The following is a 21864-nucleotide window of genomic DNA, read 5'->3' on the forward strand; positions in this document are numbered from 1 at the left end:
AACCAAAAAGTATTTTCATTCCCTTCAAAGAAATATGGCCCAAACGGACATGCCAAAGAGATACATGTGGGATGGAACCTACAAACAAAACATGGTCAACATAGGACCCGTCAACTACAAGAGGATAGGATTGCTAGCCTTGGCACCTCTAGCAAGCACAAGTCAGCCACGTGTGATCTTCCAGGTAGAATCCCCAAATGAAACATGAAACCCAACATCATCAGGTATTGCTTCATTATTTCAGAGATTTACCTTAGTCCATAGGTCTAGGTAAACAAGGTTTCCACAGGTTGTGGCCATAGCTCACATCTCTTGGAGCTTCCTTCACCTGGATCTTGCTTCCAGCCTATCAAGGCTTGCTGAGGCTTGGTGTAGGCCTTCTTTGGTCCCCATTTGTGTCCCCTTTGGGCCCCATTGTTGACACGTGGGACAGTAGACCCCCCCAGCCAGCTCACGTTGTTTTTGTGCCTGTTTCAAAATCTGGCCCAAAAATCCCTCTTTTTGTCATATCTCGAGCATTTGGAACCCGATTCAGGCAAGGTAAGAGTCTAAGTTAGGGTTTTGGCATGCTTCGGACGCGATGGTGATGTTGAACTTACCAAAGACAAAATATTCTGCAACAGATTTTAGGTCTGAGACAACATTTATTTGTATGCCTATGCTTGTTTGGGCATGACTACATAACCGGTTTGATGCCTATTGCATCCCGATTGATTGGGGGATTGAAGCTACATATAATGCTATGATTTTGGCCTAATTGTAGGGCTGGAAATACACAGTTTATAACAGTAAATGCATGTTGAATACTCTTGGGCTGAAGCTATCTTTCATGCTTTGACATATACCTATTGGTTTCGGGTGTATGTCTTGGGTTATGCTATGATGTATTGATCATCGAGAGACGACTTCGAGCTTGTCATTGGATCCGGATGCTTTTGGAAGCTTGAGCTTATTTCAGCCCATACTTATTGACATCGGTCTATGCTTGACAGTGGTTAGTACTTTGATAGTTATATGCTCTTTGGGTACATACTTACCCGACGCCTACGACTTGATGCATTTGTCTTGGCACAATGTACCATGTACCTGTTGAGCTTTAGTGCTCTCTGAAGACTTAGCTTGGATTCTCATTTGCTATTCTAGAATTTGGTATTGGATGTCACTTTGGTTGTCAAAGATCTTTATTGGGATGTATGTCTTGCTCATGGATGCTACCTACAGTCACTCTGTAGCCGTCATGCTCTTGGGATGCTATTGAGGCATTGTCTTGGTTACCTGTCTTTGGTACTTTGACTTGGTTTGATTGAGCTGTTGAGCTCGTTTATCCGCCTTTTGTGCCAGTGGGAGCATCTTGTACTCTTGACCGACATTAAGCAGCAGGTTTATGCTATTTGAGCATTTTGCAGATACTTAAGACTTTGGGATCTCTTACACTTAAATGTTGCATGGTTCATGCACTGATATCTTGGAGTTGCTTTTGACATGAGCTTGGGCTTTGCACTCTTGTGAGCATACACCTACTGGTATCAGGTCTTGCCAGTGTTATGTATACTTTGCCCTACTATCTAGGAGGTATGCCTACTCCACTGACGAATGCTTTATGACATGTTTGGGTGTTTGCTCAAGGTCTTGATGACAGTTTGGTGCTGATTTATGCCCGTTTATGGTTGGTCATGTCTTGATTGTCATTTATTGACTTGGTGCAGTGATTTGGGCAGAAATTGACTCTCATAGTACCCTGCTGTCATTTATTACATCAAGCATATAACAACGGACTGACATGGATTTTTCATGCTAAAAGGTGGACAGCAGCTTTGGTTACACTTTTCTTGCCATTTTCTCTCAATTTTGGTGATTTTTTAGTCATTTTCTACAGTAAACAGCAAGCAGTTTTGAACTGTCTACAGTCTTCCAGCCTGCATTATGGCGAGTTCGTCCACTGATCATGCTATTTTCAACATCACTAAGCTTGATGATACAAATTACTCTTATTGGAAGAGCCAGAGTTGGCAGGTGTTGGTGCAGAAATTGCAAATCAAATCATTGAGGTTCAGGGATCCTCCTGCAACTATGCCAGATGAGGAATGGCTTGAGCTTGATGAGTTATGGAAGTCCACTATTGTATTATCTCTCACAGAATAGGTTCATTACAATGTATTTGAGGAAGAACAAAGTGCATGGCAGTTGTGGGATAAAATCAAGAATCTCTATGACAAGAAAAGTCCAGTGAGTTAGATGTATTGGCTGAAGCAGCTTATGGATTTGCGCATGAAGGAGAATACGACTATGTCTGCTCACTTGAGCCAGTTCCATGCTATACTCAAGAACTTGACTTCGCAGGACATCACTTTTGCAGAGGATGTCACTCCTCTTTTCTTGCTTGGTACTCTTAATGAGCCATGGATGTCTTTCGCACTACATTATGTGCCTCAGCTGCTACCTTGAAATTATTTGATGTTGAGAGTGCTCTTCTGCAGGAAGAGGTTAACCGTAAGAATTTGGATGCCTCTTGTGTATTGCATGCTATGACAGTTAAAGGAATGATGGGTATGGAAAGCATGGCAATGGCAGTGGCCGTGGACGAGATTCTCAAAAATCTCGGTCCAAGCCTTGTGGGAAGTCATGTAGCAAATCCCATGGCAGGAATGCAGATGTTACTTATCACCATTGTGAAAAAAAGGGCCATATTAGGCCACAATGCCATGAACTGCGCAATGAAAGGCGCAAAGATAAGGGGAAAGACAAAGTGTGCAGGATAAGTCTTTTGATCACAGCATAGTGCCTACAAAGTCCAGTGTTAAAATTGAAGAGATCAATGTTATGCAGCCCAAGGATGTTGATGATGATGATTATATCCTTGCAGCTTCTTCTAATGCTTCGCAGATGACAGAGATATACTCTATGTATGCACAGTGTTGGCTCTTGGACTCAGGTGTGTCCTTTCATGTGACACCTTGCTGAGAGTGGTTTCATTCATATCGTACTGTTTCGGGTTCTATGCACTTGGGTGATGATAGCTCTCTTGATATTGTGGGCATTGGTGATGTTAGGCTGCAGTTTCCTTCTGGCACCAGTTTTGTTATGCAGGATGTACGTTATGTACCTGCTTTGACACACAATCTCCTGTCAGCTGGACAGCTTGATGATGCAGATTATCATGTATCTTTTGGAGACTCTGCATGGAAGATCACTCGTGGCAAACTTGTGATTGCGAGAGGTGCCAAGGCTGGCAACCTCTATCCCTTGATTGTATCCGCTTCTTCCCTTGATCATGTTTTGTTTGTGGGTTCTATTCCACATGTATCTCTTTGGCATACCCATTTGGGCCTTATGTCTTTGAAGGGAACGAAAATGCTTTCTAGTTTGCAGTACTTACCACCCCTTGATTATACATGTTTTGATTCATATGAGCATTGTCTTTATGGCAGGCAGACTAGGTCTACGCATAAGAAGTCTGGTAGGCCACGCATGAGTGAGCCCTTGGCATTGGTACATTCGGATGTCTGTGGGCCCATGCCTTGTCAGTCTATGGGTGGTGCAAAGTATTTTGTTACGTTCATAGATGATTTTTCACGAAAAGTTTGGGCTTATCCCATTAAGCTGAAATCCGATGTCTTGGCTGTGTTTCAGAGATGGCTTGCATTGGTTGAGAACCAGTCTGGATATAGGCTAAAATGCCAAAGAACAGATGATGGGGGTGAGTATGTCTCACGTGCTTTTGAGCAGTTATGTGATGAGCGAGGTATTAAGTGTCAGTTGACCACCCCCTACACCCCCCAGAATGGTTTGGTTGAGCGGATGAATAGAACCATCCAGAAGCGTGCATGCAGTATGCTTAACCATGCAAGCCTACCACAGAGCTTTTGGGCTGAGGCAGTTAGTACAACTGTGCATGTCATAAACAGATCACCTTCTAGTGGTTTGGATTTCCAGGTTGCAGAAGAGGTATGGACTGGAAAACCTCCCTCTTATGCGCATCTCTATGTCTTTGGATGTGAGGCATTTTGCCATGTGTCCAGGGATAAGAGAAGTAAGCTAGATCCTAAGAGTGTCAAATGCATTTTCCTTGGTTATAGGGATGCATGCGAGATGGGTTACTATCTTTGGGATCCACAAGCACGGAAAGTCATCCGCAGTCATGATATAGTCTTCCATGAAGACAAGATGCATCGGCACCCTGAGAGAGTTGTTGAGATCCGCAAGGTCATATTTTAGGAGGAGCCGAGAGCTCCCGCAAAGCTAGTCGGACAGCCTACAGCTGCAGCAAATGCTCATGGTCAGCGTGTTGGACAGACAGCTGGGCAGGCAACAGAGCCTATCGTGAGACGGTCTACTAGAGACAGACGTCCACCAGATAGATTTCAGCCCTCGATGCATTATGTCTTGGTTACAGATGTAGGAGAGCCTTTCACCTATGTGATGAGGCTATGCACAGGGGTGACAGTCACTCCTGGGAGAGAACTATGCAGTCTAAGATAAACTCCTTACATAAGAATGAGACATGGGATTTAGTTTCCTTGCCTGAGGGCAAGAAGGCCTTGCCATGCAAGTGGGTATACAAGCTGAAAAGTACCCATGGATACCTTAAGCCGACATACAAGGCTAGACTGGTAGCAAAGTGTTTTTAAGCAGGAACATGGTGTGGACTTTGATGAGGTCTTTTCTCCTGTGGTTAAGATGACCACCTTGCGCTTAGTCTTGGCTTTGGTTGCTCAGCTTGACTTGGATTTATGCCAGATGGATGTGAAGACGACTTTCTTACACGGGGACTTGCATGATGAGATTTATATGGAGCAGCCTAAGGGCTTTACAGAACCTGGCAGGGAGCACCTAGTGTGCAAATTGAAGAAAAGTCTTTATGGCTTGAAGCAGGCACATAGGGAGTGGTATCATGAGTTTGATGCCTTTATGCAGTCACAGAGCTACAGCAGGAGTGCTATGGATTCGTGTCTTTACACGAAGAAAGCATGTGATGGTTCTTTATTGATTTTGGTACTCTATGTGGATGGTATGATGATAGCAGGGAAAGCTCATGATGAGCTAGATGCTCTTAAGGCTCAGCTCAACAAGAGCTTTGAGATGAAAGATCTGGGACAGGCCGCTCACATACTTGGTATACGCATTAGACGCGACAGGCATCAGGGACGACTCTACTTGTCACAGAGGGAGTATATTCATAGAGTCCTTGAGCGCTTCCGCGTGCAGGATGTAAAGCCTATTGGCTCTCTATTGCCTTCTTATGTGAAGGTATCATAGGCTGATTGTCCACACACAAATGAGCACAGGGCCGAGATGGCCAAGATTCCCTATGCATCCACAATGGGCAGTCTTATGTATGCCATGATTGTCACTCGTCCAGATATTGCCTTTGCAGTTGGTGTTGTGGCACACTATATGGCTACAGTTGGCAAGAAGCATTGGGATGCTGTGAAGGGTATCATAAGGTACCTGAAGGGCACTGCAGATATGTGTATATGCTATGGCAACCAGGGTACAGGAGTTGTAGGATACATTGACTCTGATTATGCAGGACATGCAGATAGTAGGAAGTCCACTTCTAGCTATGTATTGACCTATGCTGGAGGTGCTGTTTCTTGGATGTCCAGGGTGCAGAAATGCACGGCCCTTTCTACTACAGAGGCCGAGTATGTTGCAACCACTAAGGCTTGCAAGGAGGCCATTTGGTTGGGTTGTTTGGTTGCTGACCTTGGTATTGATGCTACCCCTACATTGCATTTGGATTCTATGACTGCTATTTAGTCAAGAATCCGGTCTTCCATGCGAAGATGAAACACATTGAGGTGAGGTATCACTTCATACATGGGGTCGTTGAGGACAAGTCTGTTGATCTTGTCAAGATCTTGACTGACCAGAATCCTGCAGATCTGCTCACGAAAAGCCTCTCTACAGAGCGCTTTGCCTTCCTCAGGAGGTTGATGGACGTGGGATGAGATGACGTCTTTCCTCATCCTGTTGTACATGTGTATATGTTGTACTATCTTTTCTTTTTCTTTTTCTTTTCACTCCTCACTAGGGCAGATTCGCCTTTAAGTGGGAGGTTGTTGGGGGTAAAGGCGCCTCCGCCTAGCCGCCCGTGTATTACTACACTAACAGTCACCGCCACTGCACATTGCAGGTGACGGGCGCCGTCACTGTCACTTTATTTTTTATTCTTTTAGTGACAGTTTGAATAAAGGAAGGCCCGGTCACACATTGTGACTGTTGGAGTTCCCATTTCTTCTCTCTCTCTTTTTTGCACTTGCTCTCCCGCCATAGCTCTCAAGTGCAAGCTTTGATCATTCTCTCCTTTCACATCTTGTAATAGAAAAGTACTATCAATAGAGAATTGCGACCGCACATCCCCAATGCCAACAATAGCAAGTGACCTATCATCACCCAAGCAAAGTGAACCAGAGACAGCGCGGTAGAAGTGAAACCATTCATGGCATGGTGTAACATGAAATGAAGCACCAGAATCCAAAAGCCAGCTCTGCGCATACATAGAGTGAACCTCAGTCAATGATGTAACCAGAGACAGTGCGGTAGGAGTGAAACTATTCACGGCATGGTGTAACATGAAATGAAGCACCAGAATCCAAAAGCCAGCTCTGCGCATACATAGAGTGAACCTCAATGATGTAGCATCACAATAACTAGTTGCAATCCCATTCGTCATCAGTCATAGTTTCAGGCTGCTCGCCATGCATCCTTAGTGGCTTTATTTACAATTTCTGTACCAATACCTGCCAAACTTGGCTCTTCCAATAGGCATAATTCGTACCATTAAGCTTAGTGATGTGGAAGATAGCACTGTTAGTGGAAGAAGAACCCATAATGCAGTTCAAAACAGTGAGGACAGTTCAAAACTGCTTGTTTTTTGCTGTAAACAGCCAAAAATACCACCAAAACCAAGGCAAAATGACCACAAACTGATAGCTAATGATGATGCCCACCAAGTACCATCAAAAGCACATAAAAGCAGGATGATTCAGCATGAAAATTCCACATTAGTCCATACATAACTACTTGTTGTAATCAATTATAGCTAGGTACAATGAGAGCAAACTATAGGCAAAATCAATGCACCAAGTCAACCACTGACTATCAAAGCATAACCAATATCAAGCAGGCATAAATCAGCATGTGACAGTCATACGGACATTGAGCAAACACCCAAGCATGTCAAAGGAATCCGTCAGTAAGACAACACACCCCCTGTGTAATAGGGCAAATTGTGTCTTTCTAACATAGTGTGTCTTAATAGATGGAGTCCCAAACTCTTCATCCAAGCTTTGCTTAAAACCATCCAAATCCACGTCAACATGAGAGAGACCTGATGATGTATCAATTACAACAAATGAATTTTCAACATTCTCCTTTTCTTTTCTTAAAATCTATAATATACTTAGTGGATAGATTTTTTACTATAATATATACTCTAAGATCTATCGACAAAAAACATGACTAGGAGACTTCTGTGGCCCACTCAATGTCTGTAACTATTGACTTGTTTTCTACATAGCCACACCTCCATGTACATTAGTCCCAATCGTATATTGTATATTCACTATACCAGTTGCTAATTTCATGAAAGGCAACATTCCTACTAGCTCTCAGCTCACATGTAACAAGGCTATAACATATGTATCCCTTCCACCCAAGAGAATATCCCACAAATATACATTTTTCTCATTGGGATCCAATTTATTATGCAACTCATCAAGAATATGCACATAAGCAATACATCCAAATACTTTCATATGGGATAGATTTGGCTTTTTATGCATATAATTCTCCTCAAGTATCACACCATGTATAACAGCCGTAGATATCATTTTCATAATGTACACAATAGTATTGATTACTTTAGCCCAATAGTAACAAGGCAAGTGTCATTTAGACATCAATGCTCAAGCCACCACTATAATATGCTTTTTTCCCACCTCAAAAACTCCATGTTATTGCAGAGTAGTGTACTTACATGTAGACTATCTCTTAATACCATTTTTTCACAATGAATTAGAAAACTCATTGAAGAACTATTATCCCCCTCTATCTAACCTTAGGCATTTAATATGTAACCCTATCTTCTTCTCAACCAAAGCTTTAAATATTTTAAAGTGAGTAAACATCTCACATTTCTCATGCATAAAATATAGCCATAGTTTTCAAGTATGACCATCAATGAAGAATACATAATACTTGCAACCATTCATAGTTGTAGTCTTTATAGGACCCCATGTATGAGAATATATCAACTCAAGTGGCTTCTTGCATACATGTTGTCTGTGTGGAAATGCATGCCTTGCCTAAGTCCCAAATTGATGCACCCTATCAATTTTGAACTTTGATAAGTTGTCCACAATCAATTTTGACTCTATATTTATAGATATTTCACGCTTACATGACAAATCTACTTATGTTAAAACTCAATGTTAGCCACAACACTTGAACCTTATGCAAACATAACAATATTAATTTGAAGAAAACCTACATCAAGAGTAAACTGTTTGCCAATATACTTACCATTTTCAACTACAACCATTCGAGGGTCCTCTATATAACATCCATCATATGTGAATTGAACTTGCAATCCCTATTCCACGATCTAGCAATAGAAACTAGGTTTTTAATTATGTTTGGTACATGTACACATCCACCAAGTATTTTGTTTTATCGTCCTACTTATTGAAAGGAATATTTCCAATTTGACTAATGGAATAGACTATATCATTCCCTATCTCCGCATAGCCTAGAGATGTTGGATTGTATATCTCTTTAAACCACTCTTCACGAGAACTCATATTATTGGAGGCACTCAACTCTACATAATTTTCATCATTGTTAGTTGAATCGACTATAGTTATACTATTCATAAAGTGTTATATGACAAGTCAATGTTGTCTTCTCCCATTTCTAATTTCAATCTTCTTTTTGAAGCAAGTTTGAGAAATGTGGTCTTTCCACAATGCAAGCATTTCCAACCATTAATAGATATTTGTTTTTAGCAGATGTCATCTTCTCCCATTTCTAATTTTAGTCTTCTTTTTGAAGCAAGTTTGAGAAATGTGGTCTTTCCACAATGCAAGGATTCCCAGTCAATCATTAATAGATTTTTGTTTTTAGTTAGAACTTGCAACTTGCCCTCTTTGGTTTTCCCTTTCTAATGTATTTCTTCCCCTATTTTATTATATATTATAACATTGACCATGATCACATCTTTGACCTCGACCATGATCTTTATCTCAGCTTAATGCTTTTAATCTTCAATGCATATTTCTTAATGGATAGATTTTCTCTTTTGACTTTATTTAGCTCTTACTTGAGTTGTAGCTTTTTGACCTTTGTATTTATCTCAAATAGCCTTGCTTGATTCTTCCATGCAATAAAGGGGGTTTCGAATTCCTTCAAATAGCCCATTGTACTATCTGTGGCACTCATAGATAGTCAATACATTACTTTACTATGTATTTGCTCCAAATCTTTTGTATTCTTTATCTATTTAGTAGTAGCATTTCATAATGGGACTTCGAGTGCACTATCATAGCTCCACTGTAATTTTGGACACCTTTGCCTTTCAAAACATTTGGATGGGATGAATGCAACCACTTAGCTAATAGAGATAGTAGAAATATTTCTGTTTAGATTATTGCATGGTATTTTAACCTCTTGCATGCACCAAAATGTCTAGAAAGTTGCTACTTCCTTATACCTTAGGTATTATGGGATCTGTTGGACCCTTAATAATGAAGGTGATAACATTGAGGGACCTATTTATATCTTAACTGATTTGGGGGCTTTTGCTTTATCATTATAGCTCTTGGATTGACTAGGGAGCCTGGCAATGCTAATACCTACTTTAAAGAATCTCCTTTTACAGTTACACATATTAGGGCGGATCCTAGGAGAGTCCTTGGGTAGAGATTTCTCCTCAACTTGAGCACTTTCATTATCTTTAGATTAAGGTCTAGGTAATACTTGTTCAATTCTTCATTAAAGGAGTGTACATTATTTTGCTTGTATGTGGCAAGGGTGAAGCCTTCCCTAACATCAAAGTTCACATCTTGGTTTTAGATACACACCAATACATCTCCTCCTCTGTCATTTATAGTAGACTACTCTTGAGAGGTAAAGGTTTTGGGAATATGAAAATCATTTAGCTCCACGAGGAGGGGAGCAAGGCCTAAATTTAGCAGAATGCTCAATATTTCATGTGACAATTAAAGTTTTTTGAAGTGCCTTTCATGTAAGAATAAAACTATCTAGAAACCTAGGAATGTTAATTATAATATCAATGAAAAGTGGAAGACATATTTCACAAGACATGCCCTTTGAAAGATGTGAATTTTGATTACTTGTTTTGACGAGAAAAATAGCCAAGAACAAGCATGAAAATAGTTAACTTTAGGGCTTTTTTTGGGGGGGGAGGGGGAGGTTTATCTTACTACTATTCTTACTACTATATTATTCTAGCTATAGGTTCGGAAAGCCCCGAACCTCCAGAGGGCTTCCCGAACCTACCCTCTTTTCCAAACCTTCATATTTCAATCAAAACCCCCTCCCCTCCTCTCTTTCTCACTTGCAATATCTCATTTTCTCTTCCCCTTTCCTTTTTTCATTAAAGCCTTCCCCCCCTCACCTCCTTTTTTAAAATTAAAACCCATTCCCCTCTCTCTCACTTATAATCTCTCTCTTTCTTTTCCCCATCCCCTTTTTAATTAAATTCTTCCCCCCTCCTTCTCTCTCTCATGTGTAGGGCCCAGGTTTTCTCTCTCCCTCTCTCTCTCTCTCTCCTTTAATTAAATCAACCTTCTTTTTAAATCAAAAGTTTCTCTCTCTCTCTCTCTCTCTCTCACAGCTAGATTAAACTTTTTAATTTAAACTTTACTTTAATTAAACATTTTAAAAGCTTTTTTTATTTAAAGTTTTTCACACATTTTAAAATCGAACATAGTTTTTCACACACTTAGAGAGAGAGAGAGAGAGCAAAAAAGAAAGACGAGGAGAGGGAGGGAGAGAGAAAGAGAATTAGAGAGAGAGAGAGAGAGAGAGAGAGAGAGAGAGAGAGAGAGAGAGAGAGAGAGAGAGAGAGAGAGAGAGAGAGAGAGAGAGAGAGAGAGAGCAAAAAAAAAGACGAGGAGAGAGAGGGGGAATAGAGAGAGAATTATAGAGAGAGAAAATATAAAATTTAAGAGAGAGAGAGAGAGAGAAAAAGAAAAAAGGAAAAGAGAGGAGAGAGGGGAGACAGAGACAAGGAGAAGAAAATGAGAGAGAGAGAGAGAGGATAAAATTTAAAAGGGAGAGAAGAAAAAAAGGAAAATTAGAAGAAAGGGGAGAAGAAAAAGGGGCGGAGAGAGAGAGAGAGAGAGAGAGAGAGAGAGAGAGAGAGAGAGAGAGAGAGAATAAACATAAAGAGAGAATTATATATAGGGAAAAGATAAAATTTACATACTTTTTAAGAGAGATTGAGGGGGGAGGGGGGAAAGAAAGTGAAAGAAGAAGAAGAAGAAGAAGAAGAGAGAGAGAACATGTAGAGAGAATTAGAGAGAGAGAAAATATAAAATTTTACAAGAGAGAGAATAAAAAATAGAGGAGAAAGAGAGAAGGAAAAGAGAGGAGAGAGAGAGAGAAGAAAAGCACAAAGAGATGAAAAGGACAGAGAGAAAGAGAAAAGAAAAAATTTAAAAAGAGAATGAAGAGAGACAGAGAGAGAAGAAGAAGAAAAAAAGGAAAAAAGAGGAGAGGGAGAGAGAAGGAAAAGAGAGGAGAGAGGGGGGAGCATAAAAGGAGAGAGAGAGAGAGAGAGAAGAAAAGCGGGGAGAGAAAAGAGAGAAAGAATCAGGAGAAAAGAAAAAAATACTAAAATAGAAGGCACACAGAGAGAGAGAGAGAGAGAGAGAGAGAGAGAGAATTTGGGGGAGAGAAAGAGAGGAAAAAGAGGAGAGAGAAAGATGAGAAATGGATTGTTGAGCATTTTGTGCGCGTGCGAAATGCTAGTTTTCATTATTGCTTTTGTTTACATCATTTTTATTGTTTTCCACCATGTGAATCATTTGTTCTTACAAGTTTTGTTTTGTGTGGAATATAATTATTTGCCTTTTGGTAGAAATTCTTAATAAGATCACCCGTTGCCAGTTCACCCAAAGGCAATGCACCGCAGAGCTGCCCAATTGTGGGGTTCGATCCTTGGACCTTCCACAACTTAGGCACCCGCGACCAGCCCGACGAATTGGGTTGCAGCTTGTTGTTTTATTTTCACAAGTTTTACAAGCTACCTTCCCGGATAAAATGGTTTTGAATTCCATCCATCGTTTCTATACAAAATTCAACCCTTGGAAGTTGGGAACTTGGGAGGCAACTGAAAAATGGGCCAAAAGGGGGGGCGGGAAGCCTCTCTCGTATCCCGCCCTCTCACAAAATCAAATTACAAATATAAGGCAAAACCTTTAAATTCTAAAGACATCGATTGTCCCTCTACCATCGCTCCTCGCCCCCTCCCCCTCTCTCGCTCTCTGTGTATGCCTGTCTGTCTGTCTGTTTCTCTGTGCAGTTTCGACAATAGAAGAGCTTCCATGGCGTGTGTCACGCCCAGTTGCATAGCTTCCATGATTGCTCAGGGCAGCTCAAGTGACCCAGTCGATTATGTTGTGCAGGTGCGGTTCGTTAGGCATTTTCTCCTGTTTTACCCCATCTGCTGCAACGATGTTGAGGATTTCGACCTGTGCTGATTGGTTGCGGTTTCTTTCTTGTTTCCATTTCTCAGGTAGTCGACCTGAAGCCCGCTGGAAACCGTTACATGTAAGCCTTTCTCTGTGTGTTTGCGTGCGTGCGTGCGTGTGCACGTGCCCGTGTGGACTCAATTGTGTGGTTCTCTTGCAGGATGTTTGCCAGTGATGGCACTGATAAGATCAAAGCCGCCCTTTCTTCCGACCTGGTCCGTGATGTCAAGGCAGGGAAGTTGGATAACCTTGGCCTGGTTCGCGTCAGTGAGTTCACAATCAATGAGGTCCCAAACCAAGTTTCCAAGTAAGTGCAATGTGCTTGCCTTCCAAGAGGGCAAAAATGCAGAGATATGATCTTCTGGCAGTTTACTTGGTGCTCTAGTGATATGGTTGCTTGGCCTCGGACAAAAATGGAGAAATATGAGTTTCTGATGAAACTCGCTTGCTGCTGTAGAATGTAATTGTATCTTGTCATGGCAGAGTTCTTCTCATCGTCAAAGGTGAAATTGTCACACTTGCTCTGGACCATGAGGTTGGAGGTGCGAAGGTGGAAGAGAAGGTGGCGCCTGATTCGTCTTCTGTCCCTTCAATAATGCTGCTTAAAAGGCCTAGCGATTCCAAAGTTATGTCTGCTGCTCAGATTGTCCAAGAACAACATCATAAGTAAGTGGTATCGTGCTCAATCTAGTGAGCTTGCTTGAGAGTGGACATGCTTAATCTGTAGGCTTGGTCAACAAAAGATACAATTTATCTTCAATTGTAAGCACTGTCAGGGTTACAGCATCACAGTTTGAAAGCTGATCTGCTATGTTTGACGCTAAATGTGGCCTATGTGCCAATGAGAAATCACTAGTCAAGTCATGTCTGAAAGCCTGGGGCTTGTATGTCTTCCAGTGCTGCACCTGCTGCAAGAATGGGAATATCACGGAGGGTTTATCCTCTTGTCTCTCTCAATCCCTACCAGGGAAATTGGACTATCAAGGTCAGAGTTACAGGCAAAGGGCCTATGCGATCCTTCAAGAATGCTCGAGGAGAAGGAAACCTGTTCACAGTAGAGCTTACGGATGAAGATGTGCTTCTCTAAACCATGTCAAAGCTTGTTTGTGTTTGACCTGCTTATTGTGAGTTTGAAAGCATGCATTTTTTATCTCTAATATGGTCTCACTGTCTGATTGCAAAATAGGCGACCCAAATTCAAGCAACCATGTTCAGGGAGGCTGCAGACAAGTTCTTCCCCAAGCTAGAACTTGGGAAAGTGTATTTCATATCCAAGGGAAGCTTGAGAGTAGCCAACAAGCTTTACTCCACTGTCAAGAATGATTACGAGATGACACTTAACGTGAACTCAGAGGTGGAAGAGGTTCCAGATGGTGGAATTAAAATACCTGAGGTTTTTTGCCGACCAGTAAAGATTGATGAGCTTGGCCCTCATGTGAATGGGAGAGAGCTTGTAGGTCAGTGGGTTTTTTGGGGGTCTTACATGTTAATCAATGATTTGAGTCTGGGGCTTTTTGTGAATTCTGCACCGTGCAATGTTTTGTCCTGCTTGTAATGATGATGTTTCGTGCTCTGCTTCTTGTTTCTAAAATGTCTGCTACCTTTCTTTGATCATTGAATGTAGATGTGATTGGCGTGGTACAAAGTGTTGCTAGTGTAGCAAGCATTAGAAGGAAAAGTAATAATGAGGAGATCCCCAAGCGAGATGTGACAATAGCAGATGACAGGTTTGAGATGCATACATGATGTGAGCTGCTCAAATCAAGGAAGCTTGCATTTGTGGTCGTCTCATTTTTTCTTGATTGCAGCAAGAAGACTGTCACCGTAAGCCTCTGGAATAGCCTTGCTTTAAAGGAAGGTGAACAGTTGTTGAACATGTTGAATGATTCGCCTACAGTGCTGATCAAGGGATTACGAGTCTCTGACTTCCAAGGTGAGATCAGATGCCTAATTCAGACTTCTCGAATAACTTTGGCTCGTAACTGACTAGTTTTTGGTGGATTGCAAACAGGTGTCTCACTTTCAACAACGCAAAACAGTCTTGTTCTTATCAATCCTGATGTTAAAGAAGCTCAGAAGTTAAGATTATGGTATCTTACTTGATATTATCCTTTGTTTTGATCTGATGCCTGTGAAATGACTTGCTTGTGCCGTTCAATGTCTGCATCGTTTTGAGACACCTCCAAATTTCTTCTACAGGTTCAGTGGGGAGGGCAAAGATGCTCAGTTGACTGCTGCAGGCGCCAGTCTTCCTCAAGGAGGCACCCGAAATGGTGCTCGATCTCTCTATTCAGAGAGAGAGTTCATCTCGGAGATAATTAAACCTAATGTCGGAGAAGAGAAGGTAAAAATCAGCGTCTTGTTATAATCGTAATCTATAGGCTTGCATTCAGTCTACATACACAAAATCAGTGTCACTCGTCTGATTCTTATTATTTGCAGCCTGCATACTTCAAGGTCAGAGCCTACATTAGTTTTATAAAGCCTGATCAAGCCATGTGGTATATGGCCTGCCAATCTTGTAATCGGAAGGTTACAGAGGAGCTTGGGTCGAGGTTCTGGTGTGAGGGATGTCAAAAGCACTATGATAATTTCAGCCGAAGGTTGGCTTTTCGTCTTAAGGATATTCAACTAATGCAGATGTCATGACTTTTAAAATTTCTGTTATATCACACCTCTCTTGGACGTTGCAGATACATCATGACTGTAAAGGTTTCTGATTTCACTGGTGAAGCCTGGGCATCTGCCTTCAATGAACAAGCTGAAGTTCTCCTTGGTCACTCAGCTGATGAACTAGCAGACATAAAATCACAGGTTTAAAATTGGTGCACTATTTACTGCCATTTATATTGCAGTTATAATCCAGTGCTTGTAGGCCCCTAAATGATCGAACTTGCTGCTAGGTTAATTTTTTGCTGCCTCTTCTGTGGCAGTTCTTACAGGTCTTTCAGTGCCTGAAAGCACCAATTGAGCTATGTTTTGCTGCCACTAAAATTACAATCATTTGGGCTGTGCAGGACTCTGATATGAAGGTCTACCAGGCGGAGCTGAAGAAGGCAATGTGGGTACCCTTGGTATTTCAGATAAGCGTGGCTCAGACAGAGTACATGAATGAGAAGAGGCAGAGGATCACAATCAGGTCAGTTGCAGCCATGGTTTGGGTGGAAGAAAGCAAGTTTCTACTGGAGCAGATCGCCAAGCTCAAGGATGCCAGCTAGTTTTCCTTATTCCCGACAAGCTAGTAAGAATTGGGCTGGCTCCCGGAAGTGTTTTTTGGGTTTGCCTCCTATGATGAGTGCCCACCCTGCAAGCCTGAGGGTTTTGAGAATGCCTTTGACGAGTGCCACACATCAATCATGAAGATTTTGGGAATGCCTTCGACTGAGTGCTACCCGGCAAGCATAAGGTGTCTTATTTCTCCTATGCCAACTTGTCGAAGACTGCCCCTTTGTACACTACTACCATCTGATCAATCGTCGCACACCCTTGTATAGTCACTGATCGCGCGATTAACTATGCCAAGAAGCTGATCTGAGTTGCTTGTTTGTTGTCCTTGCAATTTGGTACTTCAACAATATGGATGTGCGCCAATAGTTGTATATATGATACATTGTTGTATCAGAAGTTCAATGGTTGCCAAGAATCTTTCGGAAGATGGCTTGAACGGTCATGGACCCATGTTTACATTTGTTTTTCGCTCTTTTGGACGGGAAAATTTCACAAGGGATTGATTTGTTATCGTTGATATCATTTCCTTTCGCTCTCTGTCGAGTCAGGAGTCCTTTAATTGTTGGACGCTTACAGCTTTGATCAAGGCTTAAGAGTGGCAAGGAGTTATAGATCCTTGTCGCGAATCTTTGAAACACATCGAAATTAAAGAGTCTCAATGAAATGAGTGTATAATGGTTGCCAGTATCTCTCGGAAGATGGCTTATCATTGCTCCAGCATTGAACTGTACGTCCAAACACTCCACAAGTTAGCAAATCATAGGACAAGGTGGGAAAGCAAGAACATGACAAACGACATGCTCAATCAGTATATTCAATGTGTTTATGGTAAAGAAAGAATGTGTTTAAGGTAAGAGAATAATATTGTAGGTTAATATTGTAGGTTGGTCCTCTAGGCTTGTTGGGCTAGTAGATAAACTATCAAAACATGACGCTTCAATTGATTTGCTAATGAACAAAGCAAGAGAGGTTGTACGTACCATATACTTTGTTAGAACGCAAAGATAAAGTTGATCAATAGTTAGGCTTTTACATGCGCTTGGGAATTGATTTGCTAATGAACAAAGCAAGAGAGGTTGTACGTACCATATACTTTGTTAGAACGCAAAGATAAAGTTGATCAATAGTTAGGCTTTTACATGCGCTTGGGAATTGATTTGCTAATGAACAAAGCAAGAGAGGTTGTACGTACCATATACTTTGTTAGAACGCAAAGATAAAGTTGATCAATAGTTAGGCTTTTACATGCGCTTGGGAAAATTTGAGCACTTGAAATTGTGCCAAATCAAGTTTATTGGATTTGCCAAATCCAATTGTTGGGTTCCATGACTTTTGGATTCATGACAATTGCAATATATATAAAATAAGAGTATTTGGGTTCATGACTTTTGCTTAATAACTTTCCTTTCAATAATGCTTTTAATCCCCATCAAGTTGATTTTGCTTGTTGGAAGAAAGGTATGAGAATTTGGAATGAATTTGGTATGAGAATCAATTGCCCAAAGGTATGGCGTCATTATAGTAGCAACTCAAATGGATTTAAGTGGTTTGAAGTTCCAAGAGTGTAGATTCAAATGCCCAAAGGTACGGCTTTTCTATGAGGGATTTAAGGGATATAGATAGTACTTACTAATGTTAAGGATGATTGGCCAACTTACTCACCCTCATCAAATAACTTCTTGTTATTTTGGATGTCTTCCAAAGGGAAACCTTTTCAAGTTGAAGGCTTGTGCTAGCTTTGTAGATGTTACCTAAAGTGGCCCCTTAGGGTCATAGAAGATTGGAAGATTTATTATCCCTTGGATTCACTCTTGTAGCAAGATGCATCAAGGATGTTTGGATTGGCATGCCATCAATGTGCCTTAATTTGTTTTAATGGAGTGATGTGTAAGTTGCCCACCAAAAGAAAGTTAAATCATAAGAGAATTTCACTATTATGTGTTTTTGTTGAAAGTTAGAAGATGTCTTTCATGCTCTATGGTTGTCTTAAGGTGAAAAAGGTTGGGGTTGAGATTGCTAGAGTGCTTAATGTTGTTGGACTTGCTCATTCCATCAAAGCCCAAACAAGTGCAATTGGGAGATTAGGGTGCTTCAATGACCAATAAATAAACGAAAGCCCATATTTTGAGCACCATTTGGAATGTGTAGTGTTCTTTTTGGTAGGATGAGGTCTACATATGGTGCATTATCATCAATTTACCATTCAATTGTGAAACAACCTAAAGCTTTGTTTAGGAATATGCATGTTAATGTGTTTTAAGGTTATGGCCAAAATTCTCTCAAAAGTTTTGTAAGCTTCTATTGTAGACTTTGTAAACACATGTAATTCCCTTGTACATACTCATATGAGTAATTAATAAATCTCTTTTGCCTTTAAAAAAAGGAAATAGGAATGCTCATTTTGATACAAAGCATAGCTAATTTGTCCTTTCCATTGGTGGAATGGAGCTCAAATATAAAAGAATTGAGGGAACTTAATTAGACAACAATTTCCACACCTAAATAGTATTCTTTCTACTATTAACAATGTTAATAATCTTGGGTTGTTAGATTCAAACTAAGGAATGCAATAACATGTGATCAAGATTTGGAGAATATCTCCAAAATTATTGCTTACATTTAAAAGCAAAGCACAATACAACAAATGTAAGATTCAATGAACACTCACTAATTTGGCTATTTCAAAGTAGAAATATACACCTAACCATAGAGCCATTGCCAAGATTCAAGTTGAAATGACTCAATTGATAAATTGATTCTTGAAAATAATCTCACATACTCTCAATCTCTTAGTTATGGTAGTGAAGGAAGGAAAACCACAAGGAGTTGAGAGATGTGTGGGGAAGAAGTGAAGGAAGGAAAACCACATGGCAACTTTGCTTCCCTCATGAGGTCATTTTGCAACTATAGCACAAAGTTGCTATGAAGCGGCCTAGTATTTCTTGAAGCACACTAGGAACACTAGTATTGGTATCAAGCATAATACATAGTGGTATGCTCTCCTTTAGTAAATAATTTGTATTAGCAACACTTGGGGAATGTATAATATTCACAGATGTATTATGTCTCACACTACAAGCTAGATATCCAAGACATGTTTCCTTGGTGTTATTATTATTGTTTAAGGAAAATAGTAGGCATACTCTAGGTATGAACACTTGAGTCTTCTTATATCTTGCTTGACCATTGTTCTCGAAGTTGGAAATTAAATTCTATAGGTGAACCCAACTCCTTGTAGCACATCTTTTTGCAATAAACGCTAGTGATTGTTGTTTAAATTGCAAGCATTGGTTTCTTGGATATGGAGATACTCTTGCTCACTTTATTGCAAGAACTAAAGCTTATGACATGCATGCTTATTAATGTGTGCTTAGTAATTGGGCTTACCACAAGCATGTGGCCTCTACATCATTGACTAAAAAGTGACTTGCTAGCTAGCTCCATTGATGAGGTTAGCCATCTTTGTTGATGAGGCTAGCAAGTCTAGTCCCTCACATTTACATGTTGAACACAACTTATGGGGGACCAACATTGGAATGACAGGAAGAATGAAGATTTAGAGCCAAGGCACACACAAGATGATGACTTGCATAGTTGATGGAGCAAAGCCAAGCACTTTTAATTTTAGACATACTTCACAAATTGGATCAAGTTTCCCTTTTGATAGGGTTAAAGTTGACACTACTAAGAGATGTGCAGGAGGTCAATAGCTCTAGTAGCAACTTGTACATGTCAATTGACTTGTATGCATCCTCACCCTTGTTGAGCCAACTATCAAGGCTAGTTAACATGACGAAGTTCCCAGGCTAGCCATGGTGTGTTGGCAACTTCTTTACTACTTAGCTTGCTATTGATAGGTTTGGCGATAATTTATACCTCGTTCATTCAATGTGGTCCTACCTCTTTGCTAGTTCTTGTAGCCTTCTCTTTCTATCTTCCTCATGCCTTTTAGGGATTGTTTCAATTTAGTAAGTTTTAAAAATTTGCATTGTTTTCCCTTGAATTTGAATCATGACTAGTTGGCTCTTCTTCTCGTTCTCTTCACATGCTTATTTGATCTACTTTGGGTGTACATGTTGGATGTCCCTCCATAATACTATTACTATTATCATGCAATTGGTTGGCACTTCTCTCCTTTTAGCTTATGTCTATCCCCTCATGCATTGCATTCTACATGTGGTTGTTATGCTAGCATTCACAATAGCCCTCTTAATACACTATAGTTGATATTTGTTGCTTGGAAAAGTATGGGACCAAAGAGCTCAATCCTAATCGACTAGATGAAGCTTCAATACTTTTCTTGTTTGTGTCAAAGGCTATTCCAAATCCAAGAGGCCCGCTCTAAGCTTGTAATGGCTTTGGTATGATTCTCATCCTTTTTATGTTAAACATGCTCTTTTCTAGGATTAATCTTTAATTTTACCTCAAATGCAATTAGGGATGTCTTAGCTATGGTTTTATTTCTTCTCCATGTACAACATTTGGGAAATTTCTAGCGGATATTTGGCTTAGTGGATGTTCTTCTAGCTAGCTTTCAAGCTTCAAAGTGGAAGCACAAGGGTGAAAAAAGCCAAGTTGTATTAGTTTAAATTCAAAATTTTTAAATTCTTCTCTTGTTTGTTGTGTGAGCTTTATTCCTTACTTAGATTTTGTACACTACACCTTGTAAGTTTTATGTATTAGAGCCTAGAGGGATCTAAGGATTAAAGAGTACACGAGAGGAAAGGAATTTGATAAAAAGAAATGATATTTATATCTACAAGTGGTTTTGGTGAATTAGAAGTTGTTCTGGCACCTTGATACTTCTCTAACAATTCAAACATTGAGGATTGGTCCGCTAACCTTTAGCAATGACAAGTTAGATGGTACAAATTACATTATGTTAAAGTCTAAAATTACAAATATCCTTGATTCTTACGAGCTTCTAGTGAAGAATGTGTTGGGGATTGACCCAAAACCACAACCTATCCTTTATCATCGAATTCAAATATAGTGATTCTAGCAAATGTTGATCTTCTATAAGCTTGGAAAAGAAGGAACATAGATATATTATATGCCTTAGTCCAAAGATTTTCCAATAGTATTTTAACCTTGATTCAGTATACAACCAAGGCATCAAAGACTTGGAATGTGTTAAAGAGTCAGTATGAAAAGCAAATGATTTAGGCCTTAGAGAATTAGCTAATGGCAAAGAAGTTTATTGAAGGAGCTACAACAAATGCACTCATCACTAAGATTAAGAATCTACATGAGTGGATAGCTAGCACTTGGGATACGAAAGGCTATTTTCCATTATAGTGTGTTTGTGAAAGAAGAGCCAAGCAATCATGTACTTTAATATATGCTCTCACAAAAATTTATAGTAATCACAACTCTGATCTCTTTAAAATCTATAGCTTCATAAAGGGTTTTCTTTTTAAGGCATCCATTATGGCAAACATATTCTTCTTCTCTCAAATATCTAAAGTGCAAAGGTAAGGGTGGTAAATAGCCTATTAGCGAGAAATATATTCAAAATGAAGTTCTAATCCTTTTTAGCTATCATTTTCAACATGCTCTCAACAACATATGAGAAAAAAAAGAAAGACAAGGAGGGTCATTCAATAAAAAGCATGTTCTTAACCCTTGGTTTTTTTTTTGTTACTCATATGTTGTTGAGAGCATGTTTAAATTGATAGCTAAAAAGGATGAGAACATCATTTTGAATATATTACTTGCTAATAGGCTATCTACAACTCTTACCTTTGCACTTTAGATGTTTGATAAAAGAAGTGTAGAAATTACATGGCATAGTGGATAGAATTTGAGCAAGGAGTAGGGAACACACAACAAATATGAGAAGAACAAAGATTGCTTTAATTTCAAACCAATTGATACAAAGATGGCTCTGACCACCCATGGGATTCCACTATGAAGC

General features: G+C 40.1%; 1 protein-coding gene across 2 annotated transcripts; it reads left to right on the top strand.

Moving 5' to 3' along the window:
• Positions 1-12454: 12454 nt before the first annotated feature.
• On the top strand, positions 12455-16473 carry LOC148039740 (replication protein A 70 kDa DNA-binding subunit B-like). 2 transcript variants are annotated; one of them, XM_087693578.1, is made up of 13 exons: positions 12455-12653; positions 12764-12798; positions 12880-13026; positions 13203-13385; positions 13617-13794; positions 13906-14176; positions 14344-14446; positions 14528-14652; positions 14731-14809; positions 14919-15063; positions 15162-15322; positions 15413-15533; positions 15737-16473. In XM_087693578.1, the coding sequence occupies exons 1-13, from the start codon at positions 12519-12521 to the stop codon at positions 15935-15937; spliced, it is 1884 nt and encodes a 627-aa protein (XP_087549704.1). In that variant the 5' UTR covers positions 12455-12518; the 3' UTR covers positions 15938-16473. The 2 variants fall into 2 exon arrangements, with proteins under 2 accessions (XP_087549704.1, XP_087549707.1); XM_087693581.1 differs by lacking the exon at positions 12764-12798 and having other exon boundaries at positions 12455-12763.
• Positions 16474-21864: the final 5391 nt, after the last annotated feature.

Source organism: Lygodium microphyllum, chromosome 2 (assembly GCF_053477565.2).
Source record: "Lygodium microphyllum isolate KBCC chromosome 2, Lygodium_microphyllum_v1.1.10, whole genome shotgun sequence".
NCBI lineage: Eukaryota > Viridiplantae > Streptophyta > Polypodiopsida > Schizaeales > Lygodiaceae > Lygodium > Lygodium microphyllum.